At 41.8% G+C, this 18019-nt stretch overlaps 1 protein-coding gene across 1 annotated transcript in view; it reads right to left on the reverse strand.

The window, feature by feature from the left end:
• ABCA13 (ATP binding cassette subfamily A member 13) overlaps positions 1 to 17260 on the reverse strand; it is a 296583-nt gene extending 279323 nt beyond the window's left edge. The window contains 4 exon segments of the mRNA XM_027124171.1: positions 564 to 681; positions 11705 to 11874; positions 16720 to 16813; positions 17255 to 17260. Coding sequence (XP_026979972.1) covers positions 564 to 681; positions 11705 to 11874; positions 16720 to 16813; positions 17255 to 17260 — 388 coding nt within the window.
• Positions 17261 to 18019: the final 759 nt, after the last annotated feature.

Genomic DNA, 18019 nt, shown 5'->3' on the forward strand with positions numbered 1-18019 from the left:
CCAGGTCTACAGGGAGGAGGAAAGGAGTCAGAAGTGTGTGTGTGTCTGTGTGCATGTCTGTCTGTGTTTCTGTCTGTGTGTGTGTTTGTATCTGTGTCTGTGTGTGTATGTCTGTCTGTGTCTGTGTGTATCTGTGTGTCTGTGTGTGTGTGTGTGTGTGTGTGTGTGTGTGTATTTGTGTGTGTGATACCTGGGGACAGATTTTAAACACAGAGGAAGAGGGAGCGAGAAAGGACGTTAGCAACAGAAGAAAGAGAAGGAGAAGGACCAATGGCGGGAGGGGCCCTGGACCCTCAGAGACGAGGGGGAAGGGCTGCAGCCCCTCTGAGGGTTGTGCCCCAGGGCCGTGAGCGAGGGAGCGGAAATGCAGCCCAGGCTCCCAGCCCGCCCCAGGTGCCGGGCCTCATCCCTGGAGGGGGGTGGCTTTTTCTAAGACTCACAGCGATGGCCGCTGGAGGGGGTATGAAGCATGAACAGGATTTTACAGACATCCTGGGTTGTCACGGGGCCCCACCTAAGCCTGTGACCAGGGACGGGGTGGAGAGTTTCAGAGATTTACTTGCCTGGAGTCTTGGATTTTTCTACCCAAAGTTTTTGTAAGTTTCTCGCCTTGTCCATCATTTCATAAACTTCCTGGGCGAGGTCCTATACCTCTTTTAAGAAGGCCAGGTTGTCAGCCTTCTTGTGAGAAGGCTGCTGCAGTTAGGAGCCTAGAAGAACCTTAAATAAATGGAGTAAATACCCGAGTAGAACTCTTCTACAGGCACGAGTTTCCTCAGCAGTTTAAGGAGCTTTACACCCAAGGCCAAAGTGTTCTCAGCTAACCCTGTGCCCGTGTACAATTCCACCAACGCCCCAACGGCCCACTTTACTGGATCTTCATCCAGAATGGAATTTGTCATTTTAAAAAACTGTGGCCAATTTAAAATTAGAAAGTTGTCCTCAATCGCCTTATCATCTGTGAGGCTCAACCATTTTATATGTTTACTAGTTACTTCATCTTTTTTCACTTATTCAACACATATTATACCACTTCCCCTGAGCAAGGTGCTGGGAGCCAGCCCAGCAGTGAACAGGGGCCCCGCACGCAGAGGGGATGGGATGAGCCCCCAGTGACGCCTGGTCATTACAAATGCCATTGGGTGGACGCCCCAAGGACAGTCAAACGCAGTGATAGGGAGTGAGCAGGAAAGTCTGCAGTGGAGGGAGGGTGGGTCGCCCCCCGCCACGGCACAGGGAAGACAGGGTGTCAGGCAGAGGGACCCTTGGGGGACGTCCAGGGAGGGTCGGAGGGCAGCTCCCTGTGAGGGGTCAGCTGGGGGGCAGAAGTGGGGGCATTGCCAAGACCCAAGTCCGCGGTCACCTGGACACCAAGGACAGAAGTCAGGCTCTGTCACACAGGCTGGCAAGCAGGAGGGGGTGCCACCCAAACTGGCTGGTCAAGGCCGTGACCCGGTTTTCTGCTGGGATGTTCCCTGTCTTCTCACGCTTGAAACGCAGCTTCCCTTTATTGAATTTGTAAGAAACATCCTCTCCAGGTTTTGTTTTGTTTTTTTGCCTATAATTTTATTTTAGCTTTGAGAAATTTGACTACTAGAAGACACTAGTAAATGTGAAATGTGTAAGCATGTGAAGATACAGACCCTCAGCCTCACCTCCCACCTGCTGCCTGGAGCCTGTCCAGGACCCTGCATTTTAACCCACACTTGCTAGTGGTTCTCATACAGACGGTCCTGCGCTCACCCCATGGTGTGGGGAAAGGCACGGTGTTAGAAAGGAAATGACAGGCTCTGGATGGAGTCTCCTGTGCTAACACCAAGACTTAATACCTAACCTAACTGCAGTTATAGCTTTCCCCAGGAATATAACCCTGGTTGGTGTGAAATGTTCTGATCAGCACCAAAGAGGTAATCCCTTCCACCCTCCAAAGAAGGATAATTTGCCACATAGGCCCCTTCTGTCCCCGACACAGGTGGGTGACCTAAGCCTGGAATAATCTTCTTTGTTTGTGGCTTCCTTGTCTTGCCTTTAAAAGCCTCTCCCTTTCTGTAGCCCTTTGAAGCCCCTCTACCTACTAGATGGGAAGCTGCCCGATTCATGAATCATTCAATAAAGCCAACTCGACCTTTAAAATATACTCGGGTGAATTTTTATTTTAAAAATATTATGTAATTCTAATGGAAAAATGATGATTAAATTGCTATGTTTTTTCTTAACTTTACACATATCGTGTATGCGGGGAAAAGATTTCTTTTCTAGTAAACAAGAGAAAACGTTCTCACGACCTTGAAAGTCAGCACCATCTACCATGTCTACGTCTGATCTCAAATTCAGTGGGGACTTACCTTAATCAGAAAGAAAACACTGATTTAAAATAAAATAGGGAATCATTTCCCAAGTTGCTGAAAGCCTGTTAAAGAAAGCCAGTGTCCAGTCACATTTAGCATATCCGAGAGGAAAAAAAGGGGGAAACTTTTCTTGATTAAAAGATTATAGAACACATGAGATTTTTTTTAACTCCCAAACCCTTTATTTTACAAATTCCCGAACACAGTGACTGAAGGAAGAGTTGTCAACAGGTAAACCCACCGCAGAAGAAAAGCAAAGCTGCATCTTCCCCAAGCCCACCAGAGACTGTCACCCCATAAGGAAGTAAAGGAGGGTCAACAAGGGTTTAGTGACGAATAAAATAAATTCAGTGCCTCTCAGGTCAGTCCACCCAGAGATAGAGAGATGAGGCCCAGAGAATCAAAATGAATTTGCCAAAAACAAGGGGATGGATAGGGTAGAGCCAGGGCCAGGTCCTGATAGCCCAGCGCTGGTTACACTTGATGGAAATCTCACTGTTTCAAGTGTGGTCTTCACCGTGAGTGACTCAGAATTCCAGAAACACAAGGAATCAGTTATTACTTCTGTTGTGGCCTCGGATTAAAGGATAAAAGTGACCCCTGGAGGCTGTGGACAACACCCTCCTGCCTCACCCACACCTGGTCGCCCCCTGGGAACCACAGAATCACCAGATCATAGAGATTGATGTAATTCAAGGGGAGTTTCCCTGTGATAATGACCTGGTTTTATGTGATTTTTCTCATTATTATTCCAAAATTACCTCAATTTGTCCTTAAGACCAGTTATGAACTATTACTAACATGAGAAATGTTTATAGCAGAAAACAATACATAGAAAATCCTGGATTAAATGTGTGTGTGTGTGTGTGTGTGTGTGTGTGTGAGAGAGAGAGAGAGAGAGAGAGAGAGAGAGAGAATGAATTCTGCAGCCCCAGGGAAATCCCAGTGCTGTAATAGGATTTGGGAGGAGACCAGTTTCCTCCTTCCTGAGTCCCTTTCTGTGGTCTTTTTATCAGGTGACATAAAAAGACCACAGTGCTCCCTGCCTGGTATGGGAAGAGCTGTGAATGGAAGAGGGGGACAAAGAAGATCTGATGCAGGAAGACAAGAAAAGGTCTCCTACTGGTCTGGTGGCCCTCAGACCAGTAGGAGACCACCCTCTCAAAGGGCCAGGAACCATCCAGCAGCCCCTGTGTGATTTCAGTGAAGGACTTGAGGACAGCAGAGGTGGGAGGGGTTGCTCAGGGCCCTCCCTCAGTCTGCAGATGAGGAAACTGAGGCCCATTGAGGGTCCCCCAGAGCCAAAATGTTTCTCAAGCAATGTCTCCCTTGGAAAGTCATCTTTAAAACGGGATCATAACATGAGCCACCTAATAGGGTTGTCGGAGGTCAGCAGAGGGAATCTGTGTAAATTAGCACAGAGTCCAGATCCCAGCTCTCTTTAAAGAAGAATAAAGGGCAGTAATAATATACCTGATTCTGGGACAGACACATTTTCAGCAAAGGAGCTGCAGGAATAAGAAAGCAAGCTAAAGGAATATGATTATTGTTTCTATGATAAGCTGTGCTAATTTTTCTTATTGGTTTACAAATGAGACAAGTTCTTACAGAGTTAGAATTCTTTCTTAAGACAACCAGATCCAAATGTAAAAATAATTCTCCTAAGAATGCTGTCTTGGGTGCCCCACAGCTGCCTTGTGGCCAGTCAGGCCGGCCAGACCCTACCTTCACTGCCCACCTGTAACTCAGGGCAGGTGCGCGCAAGGATGTAAAGGTTTTTGAAACCTGTAACAGGTCTAGGGTTTAAAAGAGAGGCAAGGTTTGAGAAACTCACATCTGAGGAAAGAAGAAAGCAAGTAAGAAGTCTTTGGGACTTTCTTTAGAACTATTTTTTTAAAAATCCAAACTCCAGACCAGATACTCTGTCTACACATGCTTAATGGGACTTCAGAGTCTCTGTCCCCAGCACCCTCTTGGTTTCCTCTGCTCAATTCTCACCAGGGATTCCCAAGCCAGTCCCCAACATGAAGAGCTCCTGTGTTTGTTTTCAGGGTAGGCTAGAGAAATAAGACCTGCAGTCTACTTACCAGTATTGTGCCAATGTCCATTGCCTGTTTTTGTTGTTGTTGTTTTTAACATTTTATTTATTTATTTGGTTGTGCTGGGCCTTAGTTGTGGCTCACGGGCTCCTTAGTTGCGGCATGCAAACTCTTAGTTGCGGCATGCATGTGGGATCTACTTCCCTGACCAGGGGTCAAACACGGGCCCCCTGCATTGGAAGCACAGAGTCTTAACCACTGGACCACCAGGGAAGCCCCCATTGCCTGTTTTGATATTGTCCTATCGTTATATAAGATCTCACTATTTGAAGAAGCTGAACTTGATGTACTATTTAACAACTTCCTTTGCATCTATAATTATTTTAAAATGAAAGTTAAAACATGAGCAAAGTCAAATAATAAATGACAAACTCCAGAAAGAATATTTACAACTCATGTCACAGATAAAGGGTTTAACTCCCTAATATGTAAAGAGTCTCTAGAAATCAAGAAGAAAAATAATAAACAAGAGAAAAATTGACAAAGGACATGAAAAATATTTCACAGGAAAGTAAGTATAAATTGTACACAGAGATATGAAAATAGGTTCAACATCCCCCATAATGAGAAAAATGCAATTAAAACTGCACTGAGATATCATTTCTCATCAAGAAATTAATGAGAAATCAGATTGGCAGCAATCTAAAACTTTGACAAGACCCTCTATTTGCCTTACTAGAGAAAGAGATAGCCCCATATTTTGGAAGATAGAGTGCAATATATTACAATCCCCATATAGGAGCATTTGGAAAAGGCCATTAAGATAAAAAAATGTATCTACCTCTTGACCTGCAGTTCTGCTTCTAGGAATGACTCCTACAGATACATGTACACTAGTATGAAACTGCATAAACCATTAGAAAAATACAACAAAAGGTACAGTTCATAAGTCAATAGTAGAGAAGCATTAAAAAATAAGAAATATTCAATTTACATAAACAAAGGCAACAAAGAGGACAATAGGAGTACAAAAGAGACGGCGAAAGTAGAAAACAAGTGCAAAATGTAAATCCAATATATTAAAAATAACTGGTCTAAACACTAAAAGGCAAAGACTGTCAGACTGAATAATAAAGAACCAACTATATGATGTTTATATATTAAGTATAAAGAAACGGATAGCCAAAAAGTAAAAAAAGATGGAAAAAGATATATCATATAACACTAATGAAAAGGAAGCTACAGTACTTATGTAACTATCAACAAAGTAGACTTCAGAGAAATACAACCAGGGATAAAAAGGTTATATATCACTTTATAATATATTATGCATTATGTATTATAATATAATATTTTATATAGTGGACGTAATGTAATGTGTATATTGTATTTTACATGACACATTGCATGTATAATGTGCTGTATGCATAATGTATAATAGAGATAATTGGATAAAATTATATCATGATAAATGAGTCAATATAAAAAAGATTTAATAATCCTAATGTGTATGCACTTATACCAGAGCTCCGAAGTAAATGAAGCAAAAACCAGTAGAACTGAAAAGGAAAACAGAAAAATCCACAATTATGATTGGAGATTTCAAATCCTCCCTTGATTATTTATAGAACAAACAGAAAATTAGTAAAGATACTGAAGACTTAAACAGCACTCCACCCAACAACAGCAGAAGGCAAGTAGTCGCTTTAGGTAACATTAAATATTTATCAAATGAGATCAGACGCTACGGCCATAAAATGAGTCTCAACAAATTTAAAAAGACCTAAATCACATAGAATTCTCTGACCACAGTGGAATTAAGCATAAATTAGTAATAAAAAGATTTCAGGAAAATCTTCAAATATTTAGAAGCTAAACATCTGACCTACAAATAACCCATAAGTCAAAGAAGACACCACAGTAGAAATCAGTTAATACTTTTAACTTAATGCAAACAAAAATACAACAAATCAAAATTTGTGAGATGAAGTTAAGGTAGTGCTCAGAAAGAATGATGAGGCTTTTAATCTTTATATTAGAAAAGGTCTAAAGTCGATGATCTAAGTTTGAACAGAAAGAAGGTAAATAGAGAATACATTAAATTGTACATAAAAGAAAAAGCATCCAGGTAAGAAAGGATAAAGTGAAACTGCATTTCCAGGTGATGTGATCATGTATGTAAAAAATCTTAGGAGATATATTAAAAAGCCACTAGAACTGATTGCCCATATTTAAAATTTTTTAAACAATACCAAAAAGCACAAACTATTTAAGAATACATCTAACAAAATGTGTATAAAACTGAAAACTACAATAACATTCCTCAGAGACATTCAAGAAAACCTAAATAAATAGAGATATATATCATGCTCATGGATTAGAAAACTCAGTGTTGCTAAGATATCAATTCTCTCCCAACTAATCTACAGATTAAATGTAATCCCCTGAAACAGCTGGACATCCACATGGAAAAGAATGAAGCTGGACCCCTTACTCACACCATACACAAAAGTCAACTCAAAATGGATCATACACCAAAATATAGGAGCTACAAGTATAAAGTTCTTAGAAGAAAACATAGGAGTAAATCTTCATGATCATGAGTTAGCCAAAGACTTTTAGATATGACACCAAAAGCACAAGCAACAAACGAAAAAATAGATAAGTGGGACGTCAACAAAATACAAAACTTGGTGCTTCATAGGATACAATTAAGAAAGTCAAAGGACAACCAACAAAACATGAAAAATTACATGTGAATCATATATCTGTTCCGGGACTTGTATCCAGAATATATATAGGGCTCTTACAACCCAGCAATAAAAAGACAGATAACCCAGTTAAAAATGGGCAAAGAATTTGAACAGACATTTCTCCAAAGGAGATATACAAATGGTCAATAAGTACATGAAAAGACTATCAACATCATTAACTATTAGGAAAACGTAAATCAAAACCACAAGACTTACCACTTCACATGGCACCACACACGTGAATGGCTATAATCTGAAGGAAAGAAGCATACGTACTGGTGAGTGTACAGAGACACGGAACCCCCGACACTGACAGTGGGAGGGTAACATGGCGGAGCCTTTGGAAAACAGCCTGACAGTTCCTTAAAATATTAAGTATAGAATTACCATATGACCTCGCATATACTCAAGAGAAAGAAACACATGCCCATACAAAAAAACTGTCCAAGGGTAGCACATGCATAGCAACATTATTCATAATAGCCAAAAAGTAGAAACGACTGATAGGACCATCAACCTCTGAACAGATAAACAGAATAATATGGTATACAATGGGATGTTAACTGATCAGCAATAAAAAGAAGTACTGACACCTGCTATAACACAGATGAACCCCTGAGACATTATGCTACATGAAAGAAGATAGTTACCAAAAACCCAGAGTTGCATAATTCCACTTCAATAAATGTCCAGAACAGTCAGTTCTACAGAGACAGAAAGTCAGTTTTCAGATGCCTGAGCCAGGAGCAGGGGAGACGGTAGAAAAGGAGCGAGCGCTAATTCACACAGGTTTCTTTTCGGAGTGATTGAACATTTTCTACAGTTGATTGTGGTGATGGTTGCACAACTCTGTAAATATTCTAAAAACTATTTAATTTTATGCTTCAGATGGGTCATTTTATGGTATGTGATGTAAATCTCTATAAGGCTATCTTTTAATGTAATCCTCATCAAAATCCCAGCAGGCTTTTTTGTAGTACTAAATAAGCTGATTTTAAAGTGTATATGGAAATTCAAAGAAGAGCTAAAATACTTTTGGGGGAAAAAAAAACAAAGCTGAAGGACTCATAGTACCTGATTTCAAGACATTTGCCCTAAAGCTATAGTTAGATTGTCGGCCTAAGGACAGTCCTAAAGACCACTGAAATAAAAGCGGGCAAAACCAGATCTGCATGGTATTATCACATCAGTTGGTTTTCACCAAAGGTGCCGACAGCATTTAGTGGGCATAGAATAGTCTTTTCAACAAATGGTATTAGAACAACGGGAAAACCATATGTAAGATAAACCTCAACACTTATATCATATATAAAAATTAACTGAAAATGGATCGTACACCCAAACAAAAGCTAAAACTATAAAACTTCTAAAAGAAACTGTAGTGGGCAATTGTAATGATCTTCAATTAGGCAAATATTTCATTGTTAGAGAAAAATACAAAAAGCACAAACCAGACATACAGATGGCCAAAAGGCACGTGAAAAATGCTCAGCATCACTAATTATTAGAGAAATGCAAATCAAAACTACAATGAGGTATCACCTCACAACAGTCAGAATGGTCATCATCAAAAAGAAGAAATGCTGGAGAGGGTGTGGAGAAAAGAGAACCCTCCTACACTCTTGCTGGGAATGTAAATTGGTGCAGCCACAATGGAGAACAGTATGGAAGTTCCCTAAAAAACTAAAAACAGAGCTACCATATGACCCAGCAATCCCACTCCTGGGCACATATGCAGAAAAGATGAAAACTCTAACTGGAAAAGATATATGCTCCCCTATGTTCATAAGCAGCACTATTTACAATAGCCATGACATGGAAGCAACCTAAATGTCCATCAACAGATGAATAGATGAAGAAGATGTGGTACATATATACAATGAAATATTACTCACCCATAGAAAAGAATGAAATAATGCCATTTGCAGCAACATGGATGGACCTAGAGATTATCATACTAGCGAAGTAAGTCAGAAAGAGAAAAACAAATATCATATCACACCACTTATATGTAGAACCTAAAAAAAGGATACAAATGAACTTATTTACAAAACAGAAATAGACTCACAGACATGGAAAATAAACTTATGGAAAATAAACCAAAGACATGGAAAATAAACCAAAGACCAAACTTATGGAAAATAAACCACAGACATGGAAAATAAACCAAAGAGGGGGGAGAGGGATAAATTGGGAGTTTGGGATTAAAATATATACACTACTATATATAAAATAATTAATCAACAAGGACCTACTAGAGTTCCCTACACGGGCAACTAAACTCAATATCTTGTGATAACCTATAATGGAAGAGAATGTAAAAAAAGAATATACACATTATATACATGTATATATATATATATATATGTGTGTGTGTGTATAACTGAATCATTTTACTGTACACCTAACTAACACAACATTATAAATCAACTATATTTCTATTCAAAAAAGATTTTTTTTAAGGCACAAACCAAAACAGAAAAAGGTGATAAACTGTATTTCATCAAAATGGAAAAAACCTCTGCTTCTCAAAAGACAGGTCAGAAACTTGACAGAAATATTCACAATACATCTTTCTGATAAATGATTTACAATCAAAATATGTAAAGAACTCTAAGAATTCAGTAAAACCAAAAATTTAAAATTAAAAAAATGTAAAAAGATTTGAACAAGCACTTTATACACAAAAAAATTCAAAGGGCCAATAAACATACGAAAAGACGCTCAACATCACTCATGATTAAGGAAATGCAAATTAAAACTATAATCATATCACACTTAACAAAAAATACGCATGGCTTTTATGCAAAAATATTATAAAGCTATAAAGTAAATTAAAGGATGTGTCATGTCATTGGATTTGACGCAACTCCAATCAAAATCCCAATACAGTTTTTTCATTGACCTTGACAACAAGTTTGTAAAATTTATATGGGAGAACAGAGACATCCCTATATACACTATTGATACTACGTATGAAATAAATAACTAATGAGAACCTACTGTAGAGCACAGGGAACTCAGTGCTCCGTGGTGACCTAAATGGGAAGGAAATCCAAAAAAGATGGATTTGTGTATATATAGAGCTGATTCACTTTGCTGTACAGTAGAAACTAACACAGCATTGTAAAGCAACTATACCCCAATTAAAAAAAAAAAAAGACCTCGGCTCAGACACCACTAGGCCCGGGAGGAGCTGTTTTTGGCCATCAGCGTCCAAGGCTCTGAAACAGCCTGTGGGATCACCTGGTGTCGGCAAGTGGAGGTGAGGATGCAGAGTGGACGGGGAGGACAAGGGCCGAGCTCTTTCCCGATGTGGAGACTCCAGTGTGACTGCTATAGCCAGAGCAATAAGGATGGGTGATTGTTACCTCCCACCGTGGGAGGGCTTCCTTACCACCTACTTTAACACACAACAGGAGAAGGAGGTGAGTGAGAAGCAGATGCAGAGACAGTAAGGAATTTGCACAGATGCACACAAGAAGTGACAGGGCAGGTAGAGTTTGAGTGCAAAGCCCCACTTTTCCGACTTCAACTACATTCAAATTTCCCACTCTGAGCAACGAAGAGATATAAGAAAGACCTGAAATGGAAACTCTGATCAGCCTCAATCGCTTCTAATTTTCCCAGGAAGGCACCTTCTTCTCCACACATGCAAAAAGATCACCAAGTATTTCAGGGTTATGATTTTAGACTACGTCCAAGTGATTTTCTTAATATCATACTTTTATATTACCTCTCTCAAAAAAATGTAAGAACCGTTGACAAATATTGTACCAGATGTGTCCAAAATTATCTAGAAACTTTTCATTCTCTTCTTGTAACTTACAGTTGAAAGATAAAGATCACATATTTTAACAGGCTTTACATTTAAATATGTTAGATTGTTCAACACCAGAAAGGAGAGAGGAAGCAAAGCCAGATTATTCACAGGAGAAAAACTGAAACTATCTGATGAATCAGTCACTTCCTTTCATTCCTAACTCCGCTGAGAGAAGTTTCCAGAGCCTTCAGGGTGCCCTAGGTTGAAACCCCCTTTATTTTGACTCTTTTCGCACAAAATACCTCCCACTCTTTCTCTTTTTGGTCTTTGGTGCAAACTGTTGCCACAGGCAAACACAAGTCTGGTTCAGCATCTAGAGTCACAACAGCTACTGTCACCTGGTCCAGGTGAGTGACTAGATTGTGTCTCAGCCGCGAACAGGATGCTGGTCCAAAACAGCACAGCAGGAAAAGCCCAGCGGGTAACTCAAACACATACTTGTTTGGGGCATTTGGCACCAAAATGAATAGCTGGCTAAGCAGGTGGTTTCGAGTTTTAACCTACAGAAAACAAACTATGACAAGCAAATGGCATCTGCTAATCAGTAATCACTTTGTGATTCTTTTAACAGCAGCGGAAAGTCCTCCTACTGGAAATGAACCGTTACTTGGAGTTGTTTTCATGTGAGTCTGAATTTAATAAAACTGATTTTCTAGTAACTCTAAATTCTGTGTTGTTTATGATCTCCAGCTCATCCCAAATGATGGAAGCTGTACTAAAAGCCTCATGCCTGTTCTATACAGCATCTTCCCATGAATTCTGAAAAGGATGTTTGTGTTTCTCTTTCCAAAAATGCTGCTCTGTGGCCCATTCATAGCTTGTGCTCCTGCACCTAGACCCAGTGTTGCAAAGAAGGCCTTGGACAAAGGGGAAAACGCCCCGGCTGGGCAGATCCCGGGGTTGCAAATAACCTGGATGTGGATACAAGGCAGAAATGAGTCCATATGACTGGTCCCAGAAATGGAATACCTAGTGAGTTCGGTAACATGTAATACCATGTTGTTATATTATTAATCCTGTTGTTTATTTAAAGGAGCTCCGAGCAGTCCAACAGAAAAAAGAAAAAAGGTAAGAAACCGTTTGCAATAACCACTTTCCCCCAGGGTCTGCACACAGGCTTCAAGCCAGGACGGCTCTGCCTGGCCGCATCTTCCCGCCAGAGGAGTGTTAATATCTCTGTCAGGCACCCTCACCTACAGATGCTGTGAACAAGCTGTAGGCGGGAAGAATCAGAGCAGACACTTCCTCTCGTCTCATACAAAAAACGGAGGAATTCTTAGTCTGGGAAATTTTTCAAGTCTCACACACCTTGGATTCTTAATGTTTAAGTGTAGTTGCTAAAGATGATTTAATGCAAAGATGTTTAGAAAAACTGGATAGGGTCCAAGGTCTTTCAGGACAAATGTTGGTACAATAAGCCACTTCCTGGAGAAAAGGGAACCCTCCTACACTGTTGGTGGGATTATAAGTTGGTGCATCCACTGTGGAGAACAGTATGGAGATTCCTTAAAAAACTAAAAATAGAACTACCATACGACCCAGCAATCCCACTCCTGGGCATATATCTGGGCAAAATCGTAATTCAAAACGACACATGCACCCTAATGTTCATAGCAGCAACATTCACAATATCCAAGACCTGGAAACAACCTAAATGTCCATTGACAGATGAATGGATAAAGAAGATGTGGTACATATATACAATGGAATATTACTCAGCCATAAAAAGAAACAAAAGGATGCCATTTGCAGCAACATGGATGGACCTAGAGATTATCATACTAAGTGAAGTAAGTCAGACAGAGAAAGGCAAGTACTATACAATATCACTTATATATGTGGAATCTAAAATATGACACAAATGAACTTAGTTATGAAACAGAAGCAGACTCACAGACATAGAGAACAGACTTGTGGTTGCCAAGCTTGTGGGGGGGATTGGGATAGATTGCGAGTTTGGGCTCAGTAGATGCAAACTATTACATATAGGATGGATAAACAACAAGGTCCTACTGTACAGCACAAGGAACCATATTCAATATCCTGGGATAAACCATAATGGAAAAGAACAAGAAAAAAAACAATGTCTCTATGTGTATAACTGAGTCACTTTGCTGTACAGCAGAGATTGACACACATTGTAAATCAACTACACCTCAGTAAAAAAATAAAATAAAATAAAAATAAGCCACTTTCCTCCATAAAATGCTGGTCACATGGGCCCTCCACTCCCCCTTCACATCACCATATGGACGGAAGAGTCGGGGTGCTGACGAGTGCAGACAGCTCAACCAGCACTAACCCAGTATGCTGTAGCTCGTAAAACCCTGGTGAAAGGCTTTCCCCTCCATTCTGGTTTGGTCTGGGCGATAATCTTACTCTCTGGGACTTGGGAACCCGCTAGGCCCAGCATTCAGCTCAGTGCTTTGCCCATGACAGTCAGTAAATGTTCGGTGAATGAAGGAAAGACAAATGAGTAGACTTCTCAGCTGAAGGGGCAGGGGAGTTCTCAACTCAGGACCCGGCCCTGTCCTAGCACTGGAGACCACGAAGGGATGGGGTCACATTCCAGCTAGTAACTGTGATTTCTGTTCCCGTCTCCCTCGGGGACACGCAGGAATGGTGCTCACCTAAACGAGGTGTACAGTAACACCGGCCACCCCAGGACAGCGGGCGTGCGAGAGACGGGCGTGGATGTTTGCTGGCCATCTCCTCTGGGCCATACCCTGTGCCGGGCACAGGCTTGGAACCGACTTTCTCACTGAGTCCTCGGTGCAGCCCTGAAGGCAGGTAAAATCAGCTGCCTTTATGGAAAAGAGACTCACAGGGCTAGACCCCTCGCCTGGGCTCACACATCAGGGTGTGGCAGATGGGGCTTCAAAGTGTGGACCTCAGTGATTAGGGCTCGGGACCCCTCTGAGACTGAGACGAAGTCTTCTCTTCCCTGCACACGCTCATCTGCGTCAGCCTCTAAAAAACATCTCCGATGTTCCCAAGGCCACTTCTTCGTCGGGACTGTACTCCTGACAAAAAGTAAGAGCTTGGGTAAATGCTTCAGGACGGGCATCATCCTTTAGCATAAGGAACACCCTAGGCTGCTGGTCCCACGTGCCGGGGCTGCCCTGTAACACACAGCGTTGTAGACTTGATGCTCTGTTATCAGTGATGAAATCACTCAAGATCTTCATCAGCCGCTGCTGACCGGGGTCTGGCCCTCAGTCCTTGACGGCACGTCATCCACCTGTGACACCGACGTTCCCGCCTGCTGTCTTGCCCCCAGCAGCAGTCCCGCCTTACTTCTCCTGGACGTTGTTGCCTGACCTCGGGGCCCATGCAAGGCCCTTCTGTTTGTTGTCTCTTTTCACTTTCTCCTTTGCCTCCCCACTTCCTGCCCAGCCCTTGACGCAAGCCACACCCAGTGCGTTTGCTACAGGTCCTCAAATATGCCTGCACACAACCTTGTGAAAGGAGCTTTGTACCCTTGCATTTTTAAAGTATATAAATGACACGCTATTTTTTCAAAAAGACTTTTCCAAAATACCCCTGTCCACTTTCAGAATGCATATTTCGATCAAGACTGACAGTTGAGGACTTCCCTGGTGGTCCAGTGGTTAAGACTCCATGCTTCCATTGCAGGGAGTGTGGGTTAGATCCCTGGGCAGGGAACTATGATCTCACAAGCTGCCCGGCGCGACCAAAAAAAAAAAAAAAACTGACAGTTGATATAACTGAGAAGGAATTATTTATTCAGACCTTACCATTTCTCACTGCAAATTCCACATCACTCTTCATGTCACTGCAGCCTGCCTTCCTTGTCCCCACCCACCGAGCCGCCCTGGGCAATGGCACCAATGCCCCCGACAGGACATGTCAGCCCTCCCCCTGCCCACGTGGCAACAACACCTGTGACTGCTCACCGTGGCCGCCCTGAGTGCTCCCCACGTGGCTCCACGGCCTCCTCCTGTCCCTCTGGCCTGCCCCCCTTGTGCCCCTCACGAGGCCTGGTCTCAGGAGCTTCTCCCCTTCGGGGGTCCTCCCGGCCACACGGAGCACAGCCCCCGAGCCCCTCCTGTGTGTCCTCAGTTCAGAAGGGTGCCCCTCCACCCAGGTGTCCCAGCGGGAGGCCCCCTCTCCTCACAAGCCCCAGCCCACTGTGGTCCCCGCTTCGCCTCGAAGGAGCCTGTCCTCTTCCTCCCGCTCAAGCCAGGCCTGGTGACGCAGTGCCCCATGACTCACCTTGTGTTCCCCGGTGCCCAGCCCCCCATCTCAAGTGCACCTCTGCCTGCACCTAGAGCGCTGCCCCACGTACTCCTCCCAGGAGGAACTTCCTGAAACCATTTGGTGGCTGCTCGTGCCCTTTGGGAAGTCACCATCCTCAGCATCCTTCAAAGCCTTCACTGATCTGAACCTGCTTGTTCCTCCAGCCACACTCTGCTCCTCTGAACTCCTTTTAGTTCCAGTCTTCCCCACGCTGTCTGCCCTGCCCAGATCCTTCCTCCCTTGAACTCTTTTATCTGAAAGAGTTTCCCATTTGCTAACTCCTCAGAAGCCTTTCCCTAGAATGGAGCGGCCACCTCTCCTCTGTGCTCACATGCACCCTCTACAGAGTCCCATCATGCCATTGTCCCACTGATCATAATAGTCTGGCCCCACAGTCAGTCCTGGAAGGGCAGGGAAAATACCTTGTCCACAACTTCATCCTCAGCAAGGCCTGGGACACGAAGGCACTCAAAACATTATTTGCCAAATGAATAGATACATTAATTCACTATTGTGAATGGTGACATGCTATTTTAGATAAAAGCCATCCCTTGGTAATTTTTATTCATGCAACATTTTTAGAGTTAACCACATTATCCATATTTCAAGTGGATGTAAGTCTCATAGAAACAAAATAGGCAGTCATTTCTCAAGGAGTGATGCTGTTGAGGTTTCAAACCAGATAAACAAAATGGTCTTGCTGATAAAGCTCCTGGAGCAGAGAAAGTTGTTAATAATGGTTTCTCAATGCATCACTACTATGACTGTTATCACCATCATCACCATCATCACCACCATCACCATCATTACTATCATTGTCATCATTATCATCATCATCCCATCATCACCATCATCATCATCATCCCATCATCACCATCATCACTATCACTGTCATCACCCCACCATCAGCATCATTACTATCATTGTCATCATTATCGTCATCATCCCATCACCACCATCACCATCATCATCATCCCATCACCACTATCACCATCATCACCACCATCACCACCATCATCATCACTATCATTGTCATCACCATCATCACCATTGTCAACATCATCACAATCCTCACCACCCTCACCATCATCACCACCCTCATCGCCATCATTGCCATCCTCAATATCCCACCACCATCACCACTATCATGTTGAAAAACTGAAATGCATCTGCCCCCTTTTACCTCTTCCTCTATTCTTTCTATATTGATAATGACTTATATACCTATTCCCAAATTAAGGCAATTTAGTTCAAGGAATAGATCTATCTGCTAGATAGAGCAAACATGTGTGAACATCATTCTTAAGAGAAAAAAATCTAAATTGATGCTTACTGGCACATACCCCAGAAACAGAGATTATGATATTACAACAGAACTCTATCCATTCATTTCACTCAGGATTCAGAATTTATAAAGGACAACAACAAAAAAAGAATGCTGCGTTTTCTTCTTCTGATGTTTGTAATTCAAAAAGTGTCATAAAAGTAAAACTCACAATTGTCTCTAGGTCTGGGAGGTTCTTGAAAACGAAGTACTAACAGAATCATAAACAGAATACACGGCCAGAAGAATTCACCCAGGGAGAGGACCTGGAAAGTTGTAAAAAAATAATTAGTGTTTGATAGAGTCGAAAAGCATTACAATATCTCCATCTCTTGAAGGAGGGTTTACAGGCCAGACCAGGCTTCCTTTAAAGGAGGTCATTGTCATCCCTACTGTGTGTCCCTGAGAACAATCATTTGAGACGAGGCCCCACGGAGATGGCCCCAGTTCCCTCGTCACTGTATCCAGATCCACGACTGTCAGTTCCCGGTCCTTCTCCCACCAGACCTGGCTTCTGCTCCTTCCCTGTTTCTCCACATATTTATTTATTGCAGACTTTATGACATTAAAGACATTAAACAAACAGCTTCGTCCATATTTCTCACACTCCAACAAATTCACTAGTTTATTTTTCTAACTATTTTAACATTCCTGACTTTTCCATCCAAGTAGATATTTTCCCAAAGTTGGTGGTGGCAGCCACTTACCTTCATTTTATGAATATTTTCTAATGATGCCACACAAGGTTCATAACCATCATCTTACTGGTTATCTAACATTCTTACAAATGAATATATCATAATTCACATTTTTCTATCAATTCATTTTTTGCGTATAAATAATTTTTCTTTTAAATTACTTTCTTCAGACTGGAACAAACTCTGAAAAATCAGCTTATTGGAGTCAAATCTCTTGACACAGACTGCAAAAGAGCTACCCATAGGGATTGAAATAATTTGTATAACCCTGAATTTTCAAAGTCAAAAGAAAAGGCACTGCCATCTATACACATAATTTAATTATTTGAGAAAGAAATACCTAAGGTATAGCCCAGTGAAAAATTAATTAATAGAAAATCCTCAATTATCACAAGATTATTTTTACTGTCATCATTCTACACTTGTTTTTTGGTGGACAATGTTCTTCTATTGGCTTCCACTCAGTTTACAAATACAAAAGTTTACAGCCAGACACAGAACAAGCAAGGCATTTAATACCACAGAAACAAAAACCTAAAAATCTGCAGGTTAGGTTAAGGACGCTGTCAACACTAAAAAGCATGTCTTGTTCTTTCAGACTCTTGAGTCATGATGCTTTGAACTAAAGTGAACTTCCTGTCACTTTACTGCCTTGGTCTTTGAGCTCCCAGGCCTATCCCCCTGTCCCAGCCCTTCCCGGTAAGGTCGAGCAAATGGACCTACGTGTGCCCAGGTGAGTGTTATGTGGCCTGAAACCATAAAGACAAAACCCAG

Source organism: Aethalodelphis obliquidens, unplaced genomic scaffold (genome assembly GCF_003676395.1).
Source record: "Aethalodelphis obliquidens isolate GAN/ISIS:26980383/991018 unplaced genomic scaffold, ASM367639v1 scaffold27, whole genome shotgun sequence".
NCBI classification, from domain to species: Eukaryota; Metazoa; Chordata; class Mammalia; order Artiodactyla; family Delphinidae; genus Aethalodelphis; species Aethalodelphis obliquidens.